We start from the raw sequence: 17,558 nt of genomic DNA, 5'->3' as shown, positions 1-17,558 counted from the left end.
AGAAGCTTTTGATTAATACCACTTTTTGGAAGCTTTCGAAAATATTCAAAATGGACCGTAGGCGTCGAAAAAGAAGGAAGATCACGTGGAATGAATTTCCCGTCTCCAAATAGGGGTTGCGAAAAAGGTAATGTCACACAAGGTCCCTAGAAATTTTTAAAAAAACTTCTTTGCAGTCATTTTGGCGAAATCATACGTAAGAGAAAATTGGATTTGGAAAAAGGAAAACTCGAAACTAGAAAAAGGAAAACAAAAAAAACAGGCACTCTATTTTCTGTCTCAAAATAAAAGTAGCAAAATTAGATGTTTTTTTAAATAAATTGATTCAGTCTTTTGCTTCACTCAAAGTTATAGTCATTTGTCAACTCTAATTTATATCGCTGTATTTCATTGTTTGAGGACTGACAGTTTTTGTACTTTGGTTTGGCTCTCTAGGACAGCTCTCATTTGAGAAAAAGAAAAGCTTTTTTCCGTTTAAAAGTTAGAATATTGTTTCCAAAACATTATCATATCAACTAATTTTATCGATTCTTTTTATACAATTTTCAAGCTTTTAAGCTGGTTTTGTATCATTATTCTTCCAAACAAAATAAAATGCTTCAAAAAGTTTGAATGGATAGGTTTTTGAGAATGATTATGTTCCAATGGAAGTAAGATCTTGTCCAAGTCCTGACAAGTCCTTGTTTACGAACAATTAATTATACAAACAATGTGCAAATAATTATTCTAGAAGAACAATAGAAATAATATCGCGCTTACTTGAAATCTTTTCTATACTTCAAAAGTTGAATTTGTTAATTGGTTTCCGTGGAAGATATCCGAAGGCGTACAACTCGGGGTTCTACTTCTTTTCAACTCGATTTGTTTAACCCCCTATCATTTAACCCCGTATATAATCACCACTCTGTCATTTAACTCCGCAATAATTCACCCCGAAACCAGTTTGACACCGAAAAGTTTTATCTATTTCGGTGTACAAATTCTCTAACGAGTCACGATATGAGGTTTCGATGTAATTCCGTGAGGACGCAGGGAGGGCGCCAACTCAAAAATATTAAGATGGATTTCAAATTTATTTTAACACGAAAACACAAACACAGTATTATTTTAAATACACAAATAAGTCAAACTGGCAATTGCCCTGAAAAAGAAAAAATAACATTTTAATCCCTAGGTTCTGCATTAGGTTCTGCATTAGGTTCTGCACCCTTCCTTTCAAGCTCTCATACTTCACCTTTTTTGCGTATTTTTGCCCGGATGAGGCATTTAAAAAATTTACCTTTTGCTCCGAAGCCTCTTTTTGTAAAATAGCCAAAAGTTTCCATATTCGGGGGGGGATCCGCTGAATGGTGCTTGTATCCCACAATGCTACCCCTCAACAGCATTCCCTCATTGGCTGCTTCTCTTTGATTCCAGATTTGTGGGGGGAGTGAAAGAGGATGGTTCGATGGCGGACACTTGATAAAATTCTACTGGAAATATAAACAAAGCTTGTCTCTTTTCTCAATAAAGTGGGGTGAAACACTATAGGGTTTAATTAATTGATGGGTTAAATGATATCGGGGTTAAAATATAGGGGGTTAAAAGAATAGGGGTGAAAAAACAGGACACTCAACTCAGTAATTTGTGGCCGACTTTCCGCTATTAAAGCAAAAGAAAAAAAATTAAGTCCATTACCCGAACTTCTCGCTTCTTTGACAAGACTTGAATCAAGACTTCTCAAGTTTTGAACAAGACTTGATTCAACTCTTGTATTGTCTTGTCCAAAACTTGACTCAAGGTATTAATGACTTCCTTTTTTTCGCAGTCAGTGCCGATTGAGACGTTACATTCAATCCGGGTACGTGTTCATAATTGTACAATTAACAGATCAATACTGCTGCTCTAATTTGGTCTCCTATTTCATGCTATTCAATCAGTTGACTTTATTTGTATTTTAAAATCAAAAATGATGTTTAATTTTCCCAAAAAAAGAATAAATTTGAAGTTCTTCAAAAACTGTTAAGACAATCGGAAACAAACGCTCAGAACTCGAAGAATGCAGAAAACGTATGAAAACTGTCTCAGATGTACATTGATTCGAATCCATTTGGGTGATCGGTTGACTTTGATGAAACATGTATATATGCTCTTGGGTGATTGTTGAGTTTGTGTTTGTGCACTACAGGTGATAAAAGACTACCAGCTGTTTGTGGTAATTGTGTTCTTCCTGTTTGTGGACATTCTCCTTCTCATCAGTTGGGAATTACTCGACCCAATGAAGATCAAACGAACACAGTTCGCTACTGTCGTAAGTCTCTCCTTATTATATTATAAGTTAATTGTAGTGACGACGCCAGTGATAACGCTTTGCTCGCTTATAGCCTACAAAATTTTATGAAGTTTTTCGATGGATAGATATTATTACTTCAAATGGTGCTTCAGTTAAAGAAAGCAAAAAAGGACTTCAATTTCTGGCTTTTTCAAACATAGATTATGAAAATGTTTTTGCAAAAGATTGGGATTTTGTCTCTTTTCAGTCAATATCTGCGGATGAAGAGCAGGTGTTATTCTCAGACAGGTGTCACTGTACCCACATGGCAAAGTGGCTGGCTCTACTTTATGGGTACAAGGGACTCACAATGGTATGTTAGCCATACAATCTGCTGGAATAATCAACTCTGGAAACCCTGGAAAAAAGGAGCTTTCCAGTCAACAGTTTATTGTAGGGGTGAAATGATACAGGGTTTAAATGAATCGGGGTTAAGAGAAATAGAAGCGCAAATAATTTATTGTTTATGCGTAAATGCTGGTGGTTGTCGACGCTCGGAAATAATTTTTTCAGTCGGCATCATATTTAATGTTTTCAAAGAGCTCGGAAGACTCCCGAGTGTGCAATTTTCCAGATTTTTACCCTTTTGCCTGAACATCTTGGGTCCCACACGGGGAGCAGTTTGACACAAAAATATATGGTCCTGGATTATTTTTAATATGAAAATTATCATATCGATCATTTTTTGCTTATCATAATAATAACTAAATCAATTTGTGCAATCACCCATCAGCAGTTCGTCTAAAGATGCGATTCACTTAATTAGGACATTAAGATTCCTGCGCAAAAGGACGTACACACCCGGGTCCTCAATTTATTTCAGAATGGAAAAATCATTGTCTCAAAAATTGTCGGGACAATTGTCACAAGAGATAGGGATTATGATAATAAGGCAAAAGTCTGGAGAACCTCATCTTGTGTTTCCCCGATTAGCATTCCGTAGAAATATGGAATCTTTTTCAAAACGATCACCGGAATAAAATTTGTTATTATGATGAAACGAAACGTTTCAGCTATTCGGCTGTTTCCTCGCTTGGGAAACGAGAAGTGTGACAATCCCTGCATTGAATGACAGCAAGTACATTGGGATCAATGTATATGTGGTGATGTTGGTCTGTCTAGTCAGTATAGGAGTGTCGAGTGTGATTGATGATGCAGACCACTCATTCATACTCCTATCAACTCTCATCCTATTTGCTACTACTATCACTCTATGTCTCGTATTCGTTCCCAAGGTTCGTACTACTCTATCACCGCATGCTTCCATTAAAAAACTGGAATGAAAATACCAGTAGGTACAATTTCCAGGGTTTTTGTTTCAATTGCTTCGCCAAAATGATCATCATGTGCGAACCACCCTAGTCTAAAACTCATGGCGAAATTGGGAGTTCTTGTAAGAATCTTGTAAACTTCGTAGAAGATCTTTGAAAGATTCTAGTCATATACTTGCGAGATTAAACATTCTCATACAAGATTCTTGCAAAAATTTTGTATACTCAAGCAAGAAAACCGCCATTGTCCGGTCTTTCCCATTATAGCCCCCATGAAAATATAACCCCCATTATGGTATGCTTACCATGATTGGGGGGTTTATGTGATCTGACCACTAAGCTGGGGGGGGGGGGCTATAATGGGAAGACCCCCATTGTCAAGAAAGTTGTAGGATAGGCATCGGAGTTCGACCGGCGATTTTTTATTTACAACGCTTATTTAATACAAGCTGAGAAGAGGATCAGTAATTTAATTAATTGCTCTCAAATGAAGTTTGTAGCAATTATATTAGTTCTGCGGTCTTTTTCAATGCAATTTTTTGTTTGACCGATTTTTCGTCTGACCCTTTCAACTTTTGTTGTCCAAAAAACGGGATAAACAGGCATATGTCCCGGAGGGCATTAAATGACTGAATAGTTCTTTTAGAGCCTCTAGTCTCTAAAAGAACTACGCCCCACTAGTCTCTACTATGCGATTCGTCGAAAATGTTTTTTTGGATAATTTCATGATGTGGAGAGCGGTTCTTAATTTTATAGGTTCGACCCCTCCTCAGTAACCCCCCCCCTCCCACTTAACCCCCCCCCCCCACTTAACCCCCCCCCCCCTGCAACAGCCCTTGTCCACCCTCCTCAACTTGGCAACTTGCCCCCTCTTGTCCAGACCTAACCACACCCCCATCGCTTGACTCCACCCCAACGCTTGTTTAATCCCCCGAGACCCCAAATCCGGTCACCGCCTCTTCTGCACGCCCTAATGCTAGCCCCTAAGCCCCAGCGGACAACTACCCAAGCCCACCCCTCGCCGGTCGTTTGAGATCAACGAAGGGAAAAAACTTTAATTATATACATAACTTCTTGGTAAGAGAACGGCAAGTTATGTGCTGAAGTGCTTGATTTGCAAGCTTGCGGTTTATAAATATGTTATCAACATTTTTTCATGGTGATTAAACCATTGCAAACATTATAAGCTGGTTGGATGATAGACGGGACAAGGGGTAAAAAGTTGACGACTTTAGAAATTCCTCAATAAAAATGACAAAACTTTGCCATCTTGGCAAAACGTAGCTTTCGTTGTTTGAGATTCTAATTGTCTAATGTCACCTAATCGTGCTGGTGGATAACACCTGGGTTGAGGAATTTTTGTGGTTTAACGCTAAAATAAGTAAGAAAGTCGTTGAATTCACGTAAGACAGAAACAAAAAATTACTTCTTCTTAGCTGCGATCTTCAATAATTTCGCCGCTTGAAAAGGTTCCTCAAAATTTCGGGAGAAATGCTGTGAATGCGGTTAAAATAAAATATTACCGGTTGTTAATTCTCATTTTGCATAATTTGGCGGTGAAATTTAGCAGTGACGCTGCATAATTTAGTTGAGAAAAAACTAGCCGTTTTATAGTTAAAATAAAAGCATTGAAATTAAGTTACATTGATCATCCTCTGGTTGCACCAAATAGGAATAGGGTCAAAGATAAAGATGGGAGGGGGTAACTCTGGATGGGTTATGATAAAATGATGCTGAGAAGTTTGGCTCCAAGAAAATACTGATTTTAGTAAATGTTTCTGAATTATTTGCCATTATGATAGTGTTCATAGTTCATCGCTTCCTAAGTGTAGGTTTAATTTTTGCTTCAATTTATTTTCTCACAAAAAGAAACCTGAAAAATTGCAAGGACTGCCAGAGTGGTAGCAAACCCAGACATTTGAGAAATTTTATCGTGTAAGATCTTACAAATTTCTTACAAAATTGTCGCATAAGTACTTATAAGATTATGCGTCGCCTGACTAAGACTTTGTACGATAATTTATCAGGTCTTCCACGATTAAAAAATTTATCAGGTCTGATCAGATCTTACACGATAAAAATTCCGGAATGTCTGGGGAAGTGCAGCTAGCATGAAAAGTATATGAATTGGGCGGGCGTAGCGGTGAATGTTGTACATGAGGTGAATTTACGTAGACTCATTCATACCTAGATATGAAAAGATTGTTTTTTCACTGCAAAATTTTGCGTTTTCAGCGTGAATGCGATAAATGTCGTGAATTTAAATAAGATCACCTGTAAATTTGAGCCCATTCGCCGCTAATAAACTTGTGCTTCCTGCAGGGATTCTTGGGCAAAAACTCCTGAGGTGCATATGATTAGGTACAAAGAAAAAATCGTGTACTTATATAATATCAGTTTTTACATAAACAAATTATAGATCGAATGAGTTTTTTGGTTTACTTAAATTTTCATAAATCCATTTTATTGCATTTTATTGCGCACACAGACCTGTTTGTCACTGTATTACTAACTTGTGCTAATCATTGATAGTTATAACTTCCATGATTCATCAGTAGATATTAATAATCTTTTTTTATCGTTGGTATGTGTGGTTAGTTAGCATATTTGTATACATAGTAACCATCGGCTGTTTGTCATTTCTAGTTTCGATATCAGACCCGATCTTCTAAACATGTGAGTAGATGCAGTTCATTGAAATATATCAAATATATTTAAAACTGTTCTGTTATGTTACTTAAATACTGCTCAAGTTGAAATCTCAAAGAATTCTCCTGCTTGAAATGTGGAATAAGTTTGAGGAGTGAGCTCAGGCTCGAACCCGGTTCCCTTGCATAGTACAACAGGCAAACTTATATCATTTTGATTAATAAATCACGAAATTTTTTCATCTTCAATAATTATTAAGCAGCGATTAGATATCAAAGATTAAAAAAAATTGCTGCCGTTGAAACTGTACCAAATATTTTTTGTCTCAATGAGTATAAAACACAGTAGAACAAGTCATGAATTACAATCCAAAGAATTGAACTAACTAAGTACATGACAAGTACCATTTTAACAGCAAGATTATACTAAGATAGACAAAAACTCCGTTGACCCTATCTGCGCAAAAATTATTAGCAGCTGATGAATTCTGTGATAATGACAATAGGTGACAGCAATAAGTACAACAATACAACAACAACTCTCAAAAACTCGCTAAAAAAATTCTAACACTAAAAGCGTGTAAGTCATAAAGCAAAAGCTATGAACTGAAACGATTAGTTCGATTAAATTCGGAATCGTTAAAAACAGAAGAGACCTGTCATTATTGAGGCTAGGAGATAAGACAGAAAGCTACAGAAAAAATTTTCAAAACTCAAAAACGTGATAAGGTTTCTTGGGAAACAATTAGTCTCAAAGTCATAGAAAGCATCAGCTTTGAACAGAAACAATGAAATCAATTTGAATAAACATTATTAACAAGCTATGAGACCTGTCTTTAATGATGCTGAGTGACAACACAATTCAAAGTACAACAAAGGTTCGAAAATGTTGAAAATTTAGTTTAAAAATTTTGAGAAGTCAAAGTAAAATAAAGTAACTAACCATGAACTCGCAGCCTTATTTAAGTTCATTAATACCTCATTAACAACCAATGAGATCAATCTTTAACGATACTAAATCATAAGCACACAGAAACAGTAATAAAAAAAGGGACAAAAACTGATGTCATATGATATGTCATGACAACAATGAGTGGCAGATCCATAGAAAACATCAGTTGCCCGTTGATTTATTCCGGCAGTTGAAAATTGGCCCAACTAGAACAAATTTGAATAATTTTATTAGTATTCAAAAGAAGAAACACTGGAAATTGATACAAAAAAATTCCTCTTCCTCTAAAATTTGTTCTAGTTGGAAAGTACTGGAAAAAATTTCCTCTAAAATAATGGAGAACTTGTGAAAACACCAACTTCACATTCCACTCTTAACGTATTTAAGGTAATTTGAAAAAATTGATGCCTGGTCTATTACTTTTTTTTGCAAAACCCAAAAATTCGATAAAAAATCTTTAAAAACATTCCTTTTGTCATAGAAAGAATTAGCTATGAACAGAACCAGTTAAACATTCCACCTGTCCCAAAATAGCAACCTATGAGACTTGTTCCCAATGATATGAAAAAAAGTCAGCAAAATTATTAACAATTGGTTAGGGGTCCAGCGTAACACTTTCATAAACTGACATCAGCAGGTATGAGCAAATTTAGACAAGAAATGCGAGTCCCCAAAATAAAACTTTTCGGCGTTAAAGTATCTGAAACGGTATTATGTAAAAACAGGGCGTCAATGTTTCGTTGTTACCATTGCCTCCAGTTTGTAAAAGCTACAAGATAATTTAATTGTGTCAGAGCCGAGATTTCAAAAAAATTTAAACAACCAAGTTTTTGTGTATGAAATCCAAAAGTGTACTGTTAATGTAATTGACACCATTGTGCAAAACAGTGAACTCATTTTAATATAAATGGTACAATTTGGGTAAAATCTTACACGGGATGAATCGGATTCACAATTTTAAGATACTCGTCCACAAAATCAAATATGGGTAATTGCTCTTTAAAAAAGTTAATTCAGTTATTGTTCCTGTTATTATTAATCCTTGTTAGTGTCCACCAGCTTGGAAAAAATATGAAATCACAAGTTCTCAGGTTAAACGAAGAAGTTTATGTACTTAATAATATCAACAATATATCGACAATAAATCAACAATATATCAGAATAGAGTGAATTCGAGACTGAGATCCTGTCTGAGTACTGAAATTCAAACGTTCTCTGCTTTTCACAACGTAATATACACTCAAAATCTTTTTAGGCTGATTAAACTAATAAGAAAAAGCAAACTCAACTTTTTTGCATCAAACAGCTTCCACGGTTGTCGGTCCAACGTTTCAAGGTCAAATTGTGTTAAAAACGCGATTAGTGTGACGTCTAGATTTTGAAAATATAACCAAAATGAATTGGTCCTAAAATTGCTCTAATCCGGTAGGTACTTAGCTTCTAAACTTTAGGCTATATCCATTTTCGAACCATAAATTCAAAAGCCCAAGCAATTTATCTACAATCAATTGCGTCAGCAAGATCCTCATTCCCAAAAATGACGACACAAAAATTGGTTTTAATTTATTTACGGGGCGAGTCAATGTGTTGGATCCTGTCTGGACATCACTGGACGTGCGGTTTTGTTGTTACCAGAACGTAGACTCAAAGTGCGTGCGAGTGGATAATAGCCCCTTTATCTTTCTTTTTTCATCATCAAAACTAGGCCACCAGTTTTCATGGTTTCGTCTAATGGAATTTTCCATTTCAAGGGATGATTCAACTTGAGAACTTATTTTTTTAACCATTGCCTCCAAATTTCATTAGCGTACGTTTGCTCTCCAGCGTACCACTTTCGGTAATCGATAACATCAGCAAGGATAAGCAAAATTAGGCCAGAAATGCGATTCTCCATCATAAACTGGTTCGATGTTGAAGCATCTGCGTTGTTTATATTTGAAATAAAAGGCGTCAATGTAAAGTTATTTAGTGACTGTTCAATTGAACAAAAAATAGTTTTAAATGCTTTGTCTGAAACGCGGTGACTGCCAAGGACTGCTTACATGCACCGGTCTTACCCACACCCTCCGTGATGCAGTGCCGCAGGTTTCTACTTTATGAAGCTGTAGCTTTAATCAACCGACAGCATCAGCAGGGATGAACAAAGTTGGGCGGGCAAGAAATGCGATTTTCCGTAATAAAATATTTCGGTGTTAATGCGTCTAAATTGTTAGTATTGTTAGTATCTGATTTTAAAGGTATCAATGTATGGTTGTTTAATGACTGTTCAATTGAACGGAAAGTAGTGTTGAGTGCCTCCTCTGAAATCCGTCGACAGTCAGGGATTTCATACACGCACCAGTTCTTCCCAAACCCCCAGTGTCGCATGATTGACTAGCTACTTGGCTTCTTAATGCGCCGAGCTCGGAGCAATTGTCTTTTTTTCCAAGTTTCAGGACATAGATAACAGTTATTTTTTTCTGTATAGATGAAGAGATGATAGTCAAGTGAACTCCGTTTTAGTTGTTTCTGTAACTTTTCGGATCAAGGTTGTTTGTACACAACACTGCATCTGAAACTACCAGATAGTTTTGATGTGTCAGAGCCAAGGTTTCAAGTAAATTCAACCGACCTAGTTGTCTACATGAAATCCAAAAGTGTGCGGTTAAACTACCGAAGATCATTTTCATTTTGAAAAACAATGAATTCATTTAATTACGAATAATAAAAGTTGGATTAAGTCTTACAAAAGGTACTTCGAATACGCTGTATTTGATATACTCAACCGCCAGATCAAAATTCATTAATTGCTCCTGAAAAAAGTGCGAAGCAATTATCGGAAACGTTTGTTTCGTTTTTTTGCAAGTGACTTTTTCAAGCTTTACTTCTGTATTTAACATGATCTCCTTTTTTCATTCCGAAGAAAGTTTGTTCCTAAAAAGAGATTTTTTAGCGTTGCAATTGCACAGATGGTTTATCTTAATTGTTAAGATATCAGACAGTTACTTTTGACCTTGCGGGTTCAAAACCCTCTTTCGGTTCGGAAACTTAGCGACCATTAAAAAAAGTTCTAAGCAGCACCCCAGACTGATCCGGGTGCCGCTCAAAAGCAATTCGTCCGACGTTATTCTGCATATGATATTTTCTTTTACTGAACAGTCAACTTAATTTAAAGGTTTTTATTCAACAATCATTAATTGCAGCTGCAAATTATGTGTACTTATCACAGATGAGAGGAACAAAAGAGGGCTTGGTATTTTTCAAAGCTCTCTTGTTTTGACGCAGAAATATTCTTAATAAGTTATGTTTTTAACGCTTTGACTGTGGTTGCTATTGAATGAAAAATTATTAAGCTTGAAGCACAATTAACAAAAGAATTTTTGAAGGTCAATATTAAAAAATTAAGTAATATTCTCTTAAGCGAAATTGAAATTAAATGGGATGGAGTGAACTGCTTTGGACGCAACAAAAATAGGTTGGCGTTCGTTAAACCTATGTTGAATAAATCTTCACTTTCAAATCGAAAAGTGTTGGTACTGAATAAACCTGCCACTAATCACCAATCTACTCCAAATTTCTTAGTGCAGAAAATTTAAGTGTGCTATTTCTTAGATTTTCACAACAATAAGCGGCATTAAATTTGTGAGCAAACACTAGCAAAGTTTTGGTAGAATGGACTTTTTCGGATGTCACGTAGAATTCATCAGATTTCATTGAAAGGCAGTATTAAAAAATCGAAATCATTTGGATAAAATCATCGATCAAGGTTGAGTGAATTTTCCTTCAAAGATTTTGCAGTAAGAAATGAGTTTTTCGTTATTTTGAAAGACGATCATCAAAACTTTTTCTTTTCGTTGGTATCGTGTTTGCTAGCCGTTTTTCTTTTTCGAACTATGTTTATGTGAATCAATTTTCCAGAAGAGTCAAAAGTGCCCAAAAAAACTTTATGAATAGCCGCCGTCAGCTTCTCAATGGCTATTTTTAGGTGTTCTCTTTTTCTATGATTCAAACATTTTTTACGGTATATTGGGGCGCTATGTTTTTCTGTCAACAAATATTTTTGAAATCAATTTAAGTTATTGATTTTGTTCACGCTGAGACATGAAGGGGAGCAAAAAACTAGTGGTGCTGCGGGATGAAATTTTCATTCTAATTTTAATCTATACTAACAAAATGGTGTTCGAACAAAAATACGTTTTCTCGTTCGCTAGATATTTTTGTTTGAACGCAGCAATTTGACTTCTATGGCTTTACAGGTTTTGTTCATCTGATTTTTCCTATGACTCTTCGAGTTTTTCCGATCCTTGACTTTTTTGAAAATTAGTGCAAAAACTGTGCTGCACGTTTAAGAAGCTTTAAAACATGTGTTCGGTGGCTTTCTATCGACGTTGAACTACTATTTACAATTCATTGCATTACTGAAACTGCCCAAATTAGAGCACTTTCTATGCTTAGAAACTCAAAAAAAGATTTGTCAATTTTTCTTTTCTTTTTCTTTTATTTTTCTCAATTTTTTCTTTTTTTTAATCCCGATGTGCTTCTGTTGACTCAGCGCCGGTAATTTTAGAGCTTCAGAAATGGAGCTGTCTCACAATCTCTTTGTGATAAGACCTTCGTGATTAAAAACTACCTTTGCGTGCAAAGTGTGCTCGAGATCATCGCTGAATATACTACTCCAGGACAAAGCCACATCTCATTAGACTATCCCAAACTAAATTGAGCCGTGATCAGACAATTGTCCAAACCTTTGTGCGCTTGAGGACTTTACTGACCATGTTGTTAGAGCACAAGCTGATCAGATTGTCTGATCAGCAATCAATTCGTTGTGGTTACCTCAACCCGGGTGCTGTGATGAAAACACTAACGTAGCATGAAAAACGGCGTTCGTAGAATATGAATCATTTAATTAATTCTTTCGTGCAAAATTTTTTATTCGCCTAATTTCACTTGAAGCAACTGAATTCTTTCATCTGACCGTCCCAGACAAAACTGATTCCTGGTCAAGCTAGTGCCGTCAAAAATTTGTCTTCGGTTTGAGTGCGCTAGAAGCCGCAAGTAATCTGTTTATCTGACCCAAGTTTCCTCTGATCAGACAAATTCCAGAACAGTGTCCTGGCCGTGAGACCCTAGTCCAGTCCTTCGTCTTGACTATCCTGCGTTCAAAACCACTTTGTGCACTCGTAGTTTTCACTGATCAATAGAGTTTTTTTACATTAGCCAATATTTTTATTTGTGAATTATATTTGCAGTCACGTGTTGCCTCATCCATATGCTCATCCGGTTTGTTGATAAGTTTTATATTTTGATGGGATGTGCATTATGATATCACTTAAATATATAGTATTGCTTATTTGTTGTTTTTTTAGTAAAAAATGGTTTGTTTAAACCATCGCTCTGCTTGAATAGATAATTGAACAATGTTTCTAAATTTTATCTGAGCTCAAAATAGCCTCTATTAAGACGCTTTTGCGTTCGAAATTTTTTTATGATCAGACTTTCGAGCATTAGACTGTATATGTGCGTGCATAGTGCACTCGAGTTCATCGCTGATCTGACTACTCCAGGCCAATGCAACCTCTGATCAGAATGTCCCAGAATAAAATGACGCATTATCAAACAAGATCCAGACAATTGTCCAAACTTTTGTGCGCTCGAGGACTTTTGCAGACCATGTTGTTCGAGCACAAGACAGGCACCTCTGTAAATGGTCTAATCAGAAATCAATTCGCTCTGGTCACCTTGACCTGGATGGCGTGGTAAAACATATATGCGTGACATGAAAAAATGGCTGTCGTAGAATATGAATCTTTTAATCAATTCTTTGGTCAAATGTACACAATTTTATTTGAAGCAACCGAATTCTTTGAGATTTTAAGTACGCTTCCTAATCTAACAGACCCACTTTGAGGCTGTTGTGATAGATGAAATTAGAACTGCTTTCACCTTTTCTATTGATTCTAATCTCCACAAACAATTTCACCTTCTTATAATGCGGCTGCTGGTTTAATTGACCAAAACCAGTTATGACTTTTATGAGTTTAAATCCTGTTTTTGTGTAAAACTCTTGTTACAGTGGTCGACGTTTTTAGTTCAACTTTTCATTTAAACTTATCTACGAATGCAATAGACTGGATTTTTGCTTGATTGCACAGACCAAACTCATCATTTTGAACAGTGCAACCAACCTCATTCCCTCCCCCCCCCCGCCCTCCCTCTCTCACAAACTCGTCATATTTACAAACTCCTTGCCGTTTTTGAATATTTTAGACTGTGGGAAAACACTATTGGACCAATGAACTGTTTTCAAGTGTCTCGCCAAAATTAGTGACAAGTTAAAACCGTCAAAAAATAAATAATAAAACTCATCGCTTCAACTATATAAAAACAGCTTTACCTAAATAGCGTTGCATCGTTCAAAATAGCTCTCCAAAATTGCACTTTCAGTCAATATTGTTGGTTTCATTACCTGAAATATTTGAACTCAATTTTTTTTACCCGAGATCTCAAAATAATTAAAATATATACCGTTTTCACAATGTTTTTAGCTGGTACAGTTTAAAAAAGTGGACATGAACCAGCGCCAGAGATTCAGTGTAGCCTCGACTGCTAAGAAGAAATTGACTCCGAGTAGTGCCAGGAACACACCCCCGAATACTAACAAGAAACATCATCATCACAGCAGCAATCAACACCTGACCAATCCAAACAAACAGAGTAAACAACAATACAACCACGTCAGCGCAAAAATCCTCAACAACCCAGTTCCATGTAATTCTGTTGTTAGCAAGTTGCCCGCAAAGGTGAGCAAATTGGTAATATCAGCCATTATATTGCCATGACACCAATTTTATTTTAAAAGATATCTATGTAATAAAATGCGCTTAAAATCCTTATAAATTGTACATACGAAGTTTGAAAGTTTTGATAACTTGGAGCCTCAATTTTTTTTCGATCGAAAAACGAATCGACCATTGATGTAGATTCCACTTTTGCGTCTCTCCGCAAAAGAAGATAACTAAATAACTAAATATGACTAAACAAAGAAGTAGTGTTTGCATAAGGCTCATAACCCCCCCCCCCCCCCCGAAGTGAACAATCAGCTTTTATCTATTGAATCAGTTTGAAGTAATAAAATTTCCTTATAATATTCGACAGCTTTGTTTAAGGGCATAAGCATTACGGTCATCTACCGGTACCAAATTTTTGAGTAAAGTTACTCGTTTTTATTACCAGATTTCAGTTTTATATGTTGATACATTGTGCGTTTTTCCTATGTTGATATATTATGCGTGTGAAACACATTTTCGAACTTCGCGGACGAAAAGGCGGTGCCGTATATGGAAATTCCAGTCAGTGTTTTTCACTTTTAAACTGGAAGTTAAAAAATGAAAACTGCTTTTCACCGCAAAATCTGTTTGACGGAAGCGCGTTCCGCAAAGAATTGTGCGGCAGATTAATTGCAGTATAAACCCTCATTTTAGTAATCCGTGTCCGGACACAACAGTCCCGGACAAAACAGTCTCAGAAAAACAGTCCCAAAACGTAAATTATTCCCAGACAAAACAGACCCAAACAAAATAGTCCCAAGAAAACATACAAAACAGTCCCAGACAAAATAGTCCCAAGAAAACAGACAAAACAGTCTCAGAAAAAATAGCTTCTGAATGCATTGTTTTTAATTGAAAGGAATTAAGACTACACCAAAAAGTTGTTTCAAAATACATTATTTGACAATAACTATATTGTAATCAGCTTAATATTTGTTCAAAGAAATGCAATCATGTGAATATCTTAAGGGGTTTCGGATCTATTCTGTTTCGGCCCCCCAGCTTAGTGAGCACAAATCTTTTATGACCCCCAGGCGCACGTGCTATTTTCTTACATAGTAACGTGCTGTATAACAACATATAATTTGTAACTGGGGGTCATAAAAAACACTGGGGGGGGGGGGGGCGAAACAGAATAGATCCGGGTTTTCTTTGTTAATTGATGTTTATATGTTTGACTCTATAATTAGTTCGGACTGTTTTGTCTGGGACTGTTTAGTCTGTCCACCTAGTAATCTTAAAACAGTAATCCGTAAAATTGAGCGGCGAAATGATTAAAAGGGTTAAAATTTTGTGAAATGCCCTTACAGCCGAACGTAAGTGCTTTTCACATTTATTTGATCCTACTTTTCATTTTGAGGCTGTTAATTGCTTTGTGGAAACCACTTTTAAGTGGAAACCAAATTTTAAGCGTTTTTCACATTGAGCGGAAGTCCGCACCTGAAAGCTCCAGCAGTTTTCTTTCGAAGTAGATTTTTTTCGGTACAGGTAGACGCTCGTAATGAAATTTAGCGGATGAGCATCGAAGTTCTTAAGAGGAATGCATGAGTGAAATAATCAAGGAGTGATATGAATGAGCGAATGTTGCTATGATCCTCAAACTCAGTTAAAGTTATGAGTTCGAACATTATCATACAATATATTAAATTGATACAAATTTACAGGTGGTTACGAATCTAAACGTCGATAAAATCTCTCTGGCCACTCGGAAGAGCAACTCAAGCTCAGCAACCCTCAACTATCCCTCAGTGAATGCCACAATATACGGGGCTAACCTGCCCCCTGGAGCAACAGGAGGGGGAGGGGGAAGTCCGGGATCTCCCGGGAGTGAGTGGGATGCGATGAGTCTGCAGGTTCCGAGTTCTTCCAGTCAAGAGAACTCTCATCAACAGCAACAGCAGATGCAACAATATGAACAGCTTCAGCTTCAGCAGAAGAGTATGCTAGATGCACTCCGGGCTAAACTGGAGAGTAATAGAGAACTCTTCGAACAGGTTTGTACTGTACTATACTTCATATTAGAGCAAGTCTTTGCTCGTTGTGTTGATTCTATGAACATCATTATAGTCAGAGTTAAGTTTGTGACCTTTGTGGGTTGCGACCCCACAATCTCTTGAATTATTTCAATCCTGTGCTCTGCACTGAGCTAACTGGTCCACATTGCGAGAGTCTTAATATGCTCTCTTATTTTGAGCTATCATTTCAATCTCCATCTTATGATCACAACTTATTTACTAGAATGTATACTCTAACAATTCAGAAGATATTGAGTGGATATATTTAACAACTCACGAGTGTACTACCAGTGGCTTCTATACCGAATATTCAGGGCTAGGTGGACTCAAATCAAATCTCCTCGGAACCACCATCTAGCGTTTTTAAGCGAACCCGCCAGCCCTGATGATCTGGGTGTTCTGTTTGGTTTATATAACTGCTAGCGGTTGTTACAAGTACATAAGAATTGTTACATTCAAAATATCATATATGATGCCGTGACAATTGACTCTATTCTATGTCTTTCCAAGTTTCTTTTGAGATTGTTTTATTGTAGGTCATAGCTTGTTCTGGGAATCATATATGACATTTTAAGATGAAATATGAGAAATCCAGATTAATATTTACTCACAAATTGTAACTCTGCCTTTTCAACGTTTTACCTAAACAAAACAATTCATAGGAGGAAAATACGCTCCCTCTGAGTTTCTGATACGTCTGTTTAAAACTTTGGAGCTGAAACTGTCTGAGAAAAAATAAAAAAAACTTTGTTTATATTTCAGAAGCAATCAGACATCGCAGCTGTGCGTGAGAAAATTGAGACATTCTTTGGAACCGAAGCAGTGAACTCAGTTGCAAAACCTCACTCTCTTACAATCACAACATACACTACACTCAAACCATCTGCATCTGATAGTGACAATATCTCAGCAGCCAATGAGATCAATCTACCACCCGATCATGGTGAAAACTGCGGAGGAACAGTTACTGTTGTTAAACCAAAGACTAATGTAACAACTAAATTGTCCTTTTTGAATGATGTTGAAGTTATTTGGGATAAAAGATCTGCTCTTATGTCTGAGGATAATTTCTAATTTCCAATTTTGAAACACTATTTCATCGACAGTTTTTCAGTAGAAAATAATAACTTAGTTTTTAATCGCTCTTGAATGAAGCTCATGGAAATTATTGTAAACGTGTTGATCAGTGCTTCTGGTCAGGGATCGGGAGGTCCGTGGTTCGAATCTCGGCGTGGTCAACTGTTTTTTCGCCCATAACGAAAAACTTATCTAGGCTACAACCCCTGAATTAGATTGCATCGCCTGTCGTTCGAAAGCAATTCTTCCGACACTAGTCGGTTTATGTTTGAGTTTAGTTAATAAATAGCGCCGCTGCGATTTAACTAAATTAAAAGCGGCTGTTGCGGTTGGTTTAAGTATTTTATAGTGCAATACCTGATAAAATAAAGTTTTATCGAATAAGATCCGTTAAGTGGAAACTCTAGGTTGTAATATCTGACAATTGTGTAAATAGATGTGATAAGATGCATACCCTTATAGATGATATCTTATAAGA

General features: G+C 36.4%; 1 protein-coding gene across 8 annotated transcripts in view; it reads left to right on the top strand.

Annotated features, from left to right (window-relative positions):
* LOC142348803 (gamma-aminobutyric acid type B receptor subunit 2-like) overlaps positions 1–17,106 on the top strand; it is a 168,202-nt gene extending 151,096 nt beyond the window's left edge. For 7 of the 8 annotated variants that reach the window (XM_075400304.1, XM_075400307.1, XM_075400309.1 and 4 more), the window contains 7 exons: positions 2,168–2,290; positions 2,520–2,624; positions 3,325–3,546; positions 6,229–6,258; positions 13,707–13,961; positions 15,653–15,982; positions 16,766–17,106. In XM_075400304.1, the coding sequence (XP_075256419.1) occupies positions 2,168–2,290; positions 2,520–2,624; positions 3,325–3,546; positions 6,229–6,258; positions 13,707–13,961; positions 15,653–15,982; positions 16,766–17,077 (1,377 nt within the window). In that variant the 3' untranslated portion in view covers positions 17,078–17,106. The remainder of the gene's footprint in view (positions 1–2,167; positions 2,291–2,519; positions 2,625–3,324; positions 3,547–6,228; positions 6,259–13,706; positions 13,962–15,652; positions 15,983–16,765) is intronic. The other variant, XM_075400311.1, reaches the window with a different exon arrangement.
* The last annotated feature ends 452 nt before the right edge of the window (positions 17,107–17,558 follow it).

Source organism: Convolutriloba macropyga, chromosome 10 (assembly GCF_964194025.1).
Source record: "Convolutriloba macropyga chromosome 10, txConMacr16.3, whole genome shotgun sequence".
NCBI lineage: Eukaryota > Metazoa > Xenacoelomorpha > Acoela > Convolutidae > Convolutriloba > Convolutriloba macropyga.
The sequence above is the reverse complement of the archived record's forward strand: the minus strand, read 5'-3'. Positions and strand labels throughout refer to the sequence as shown.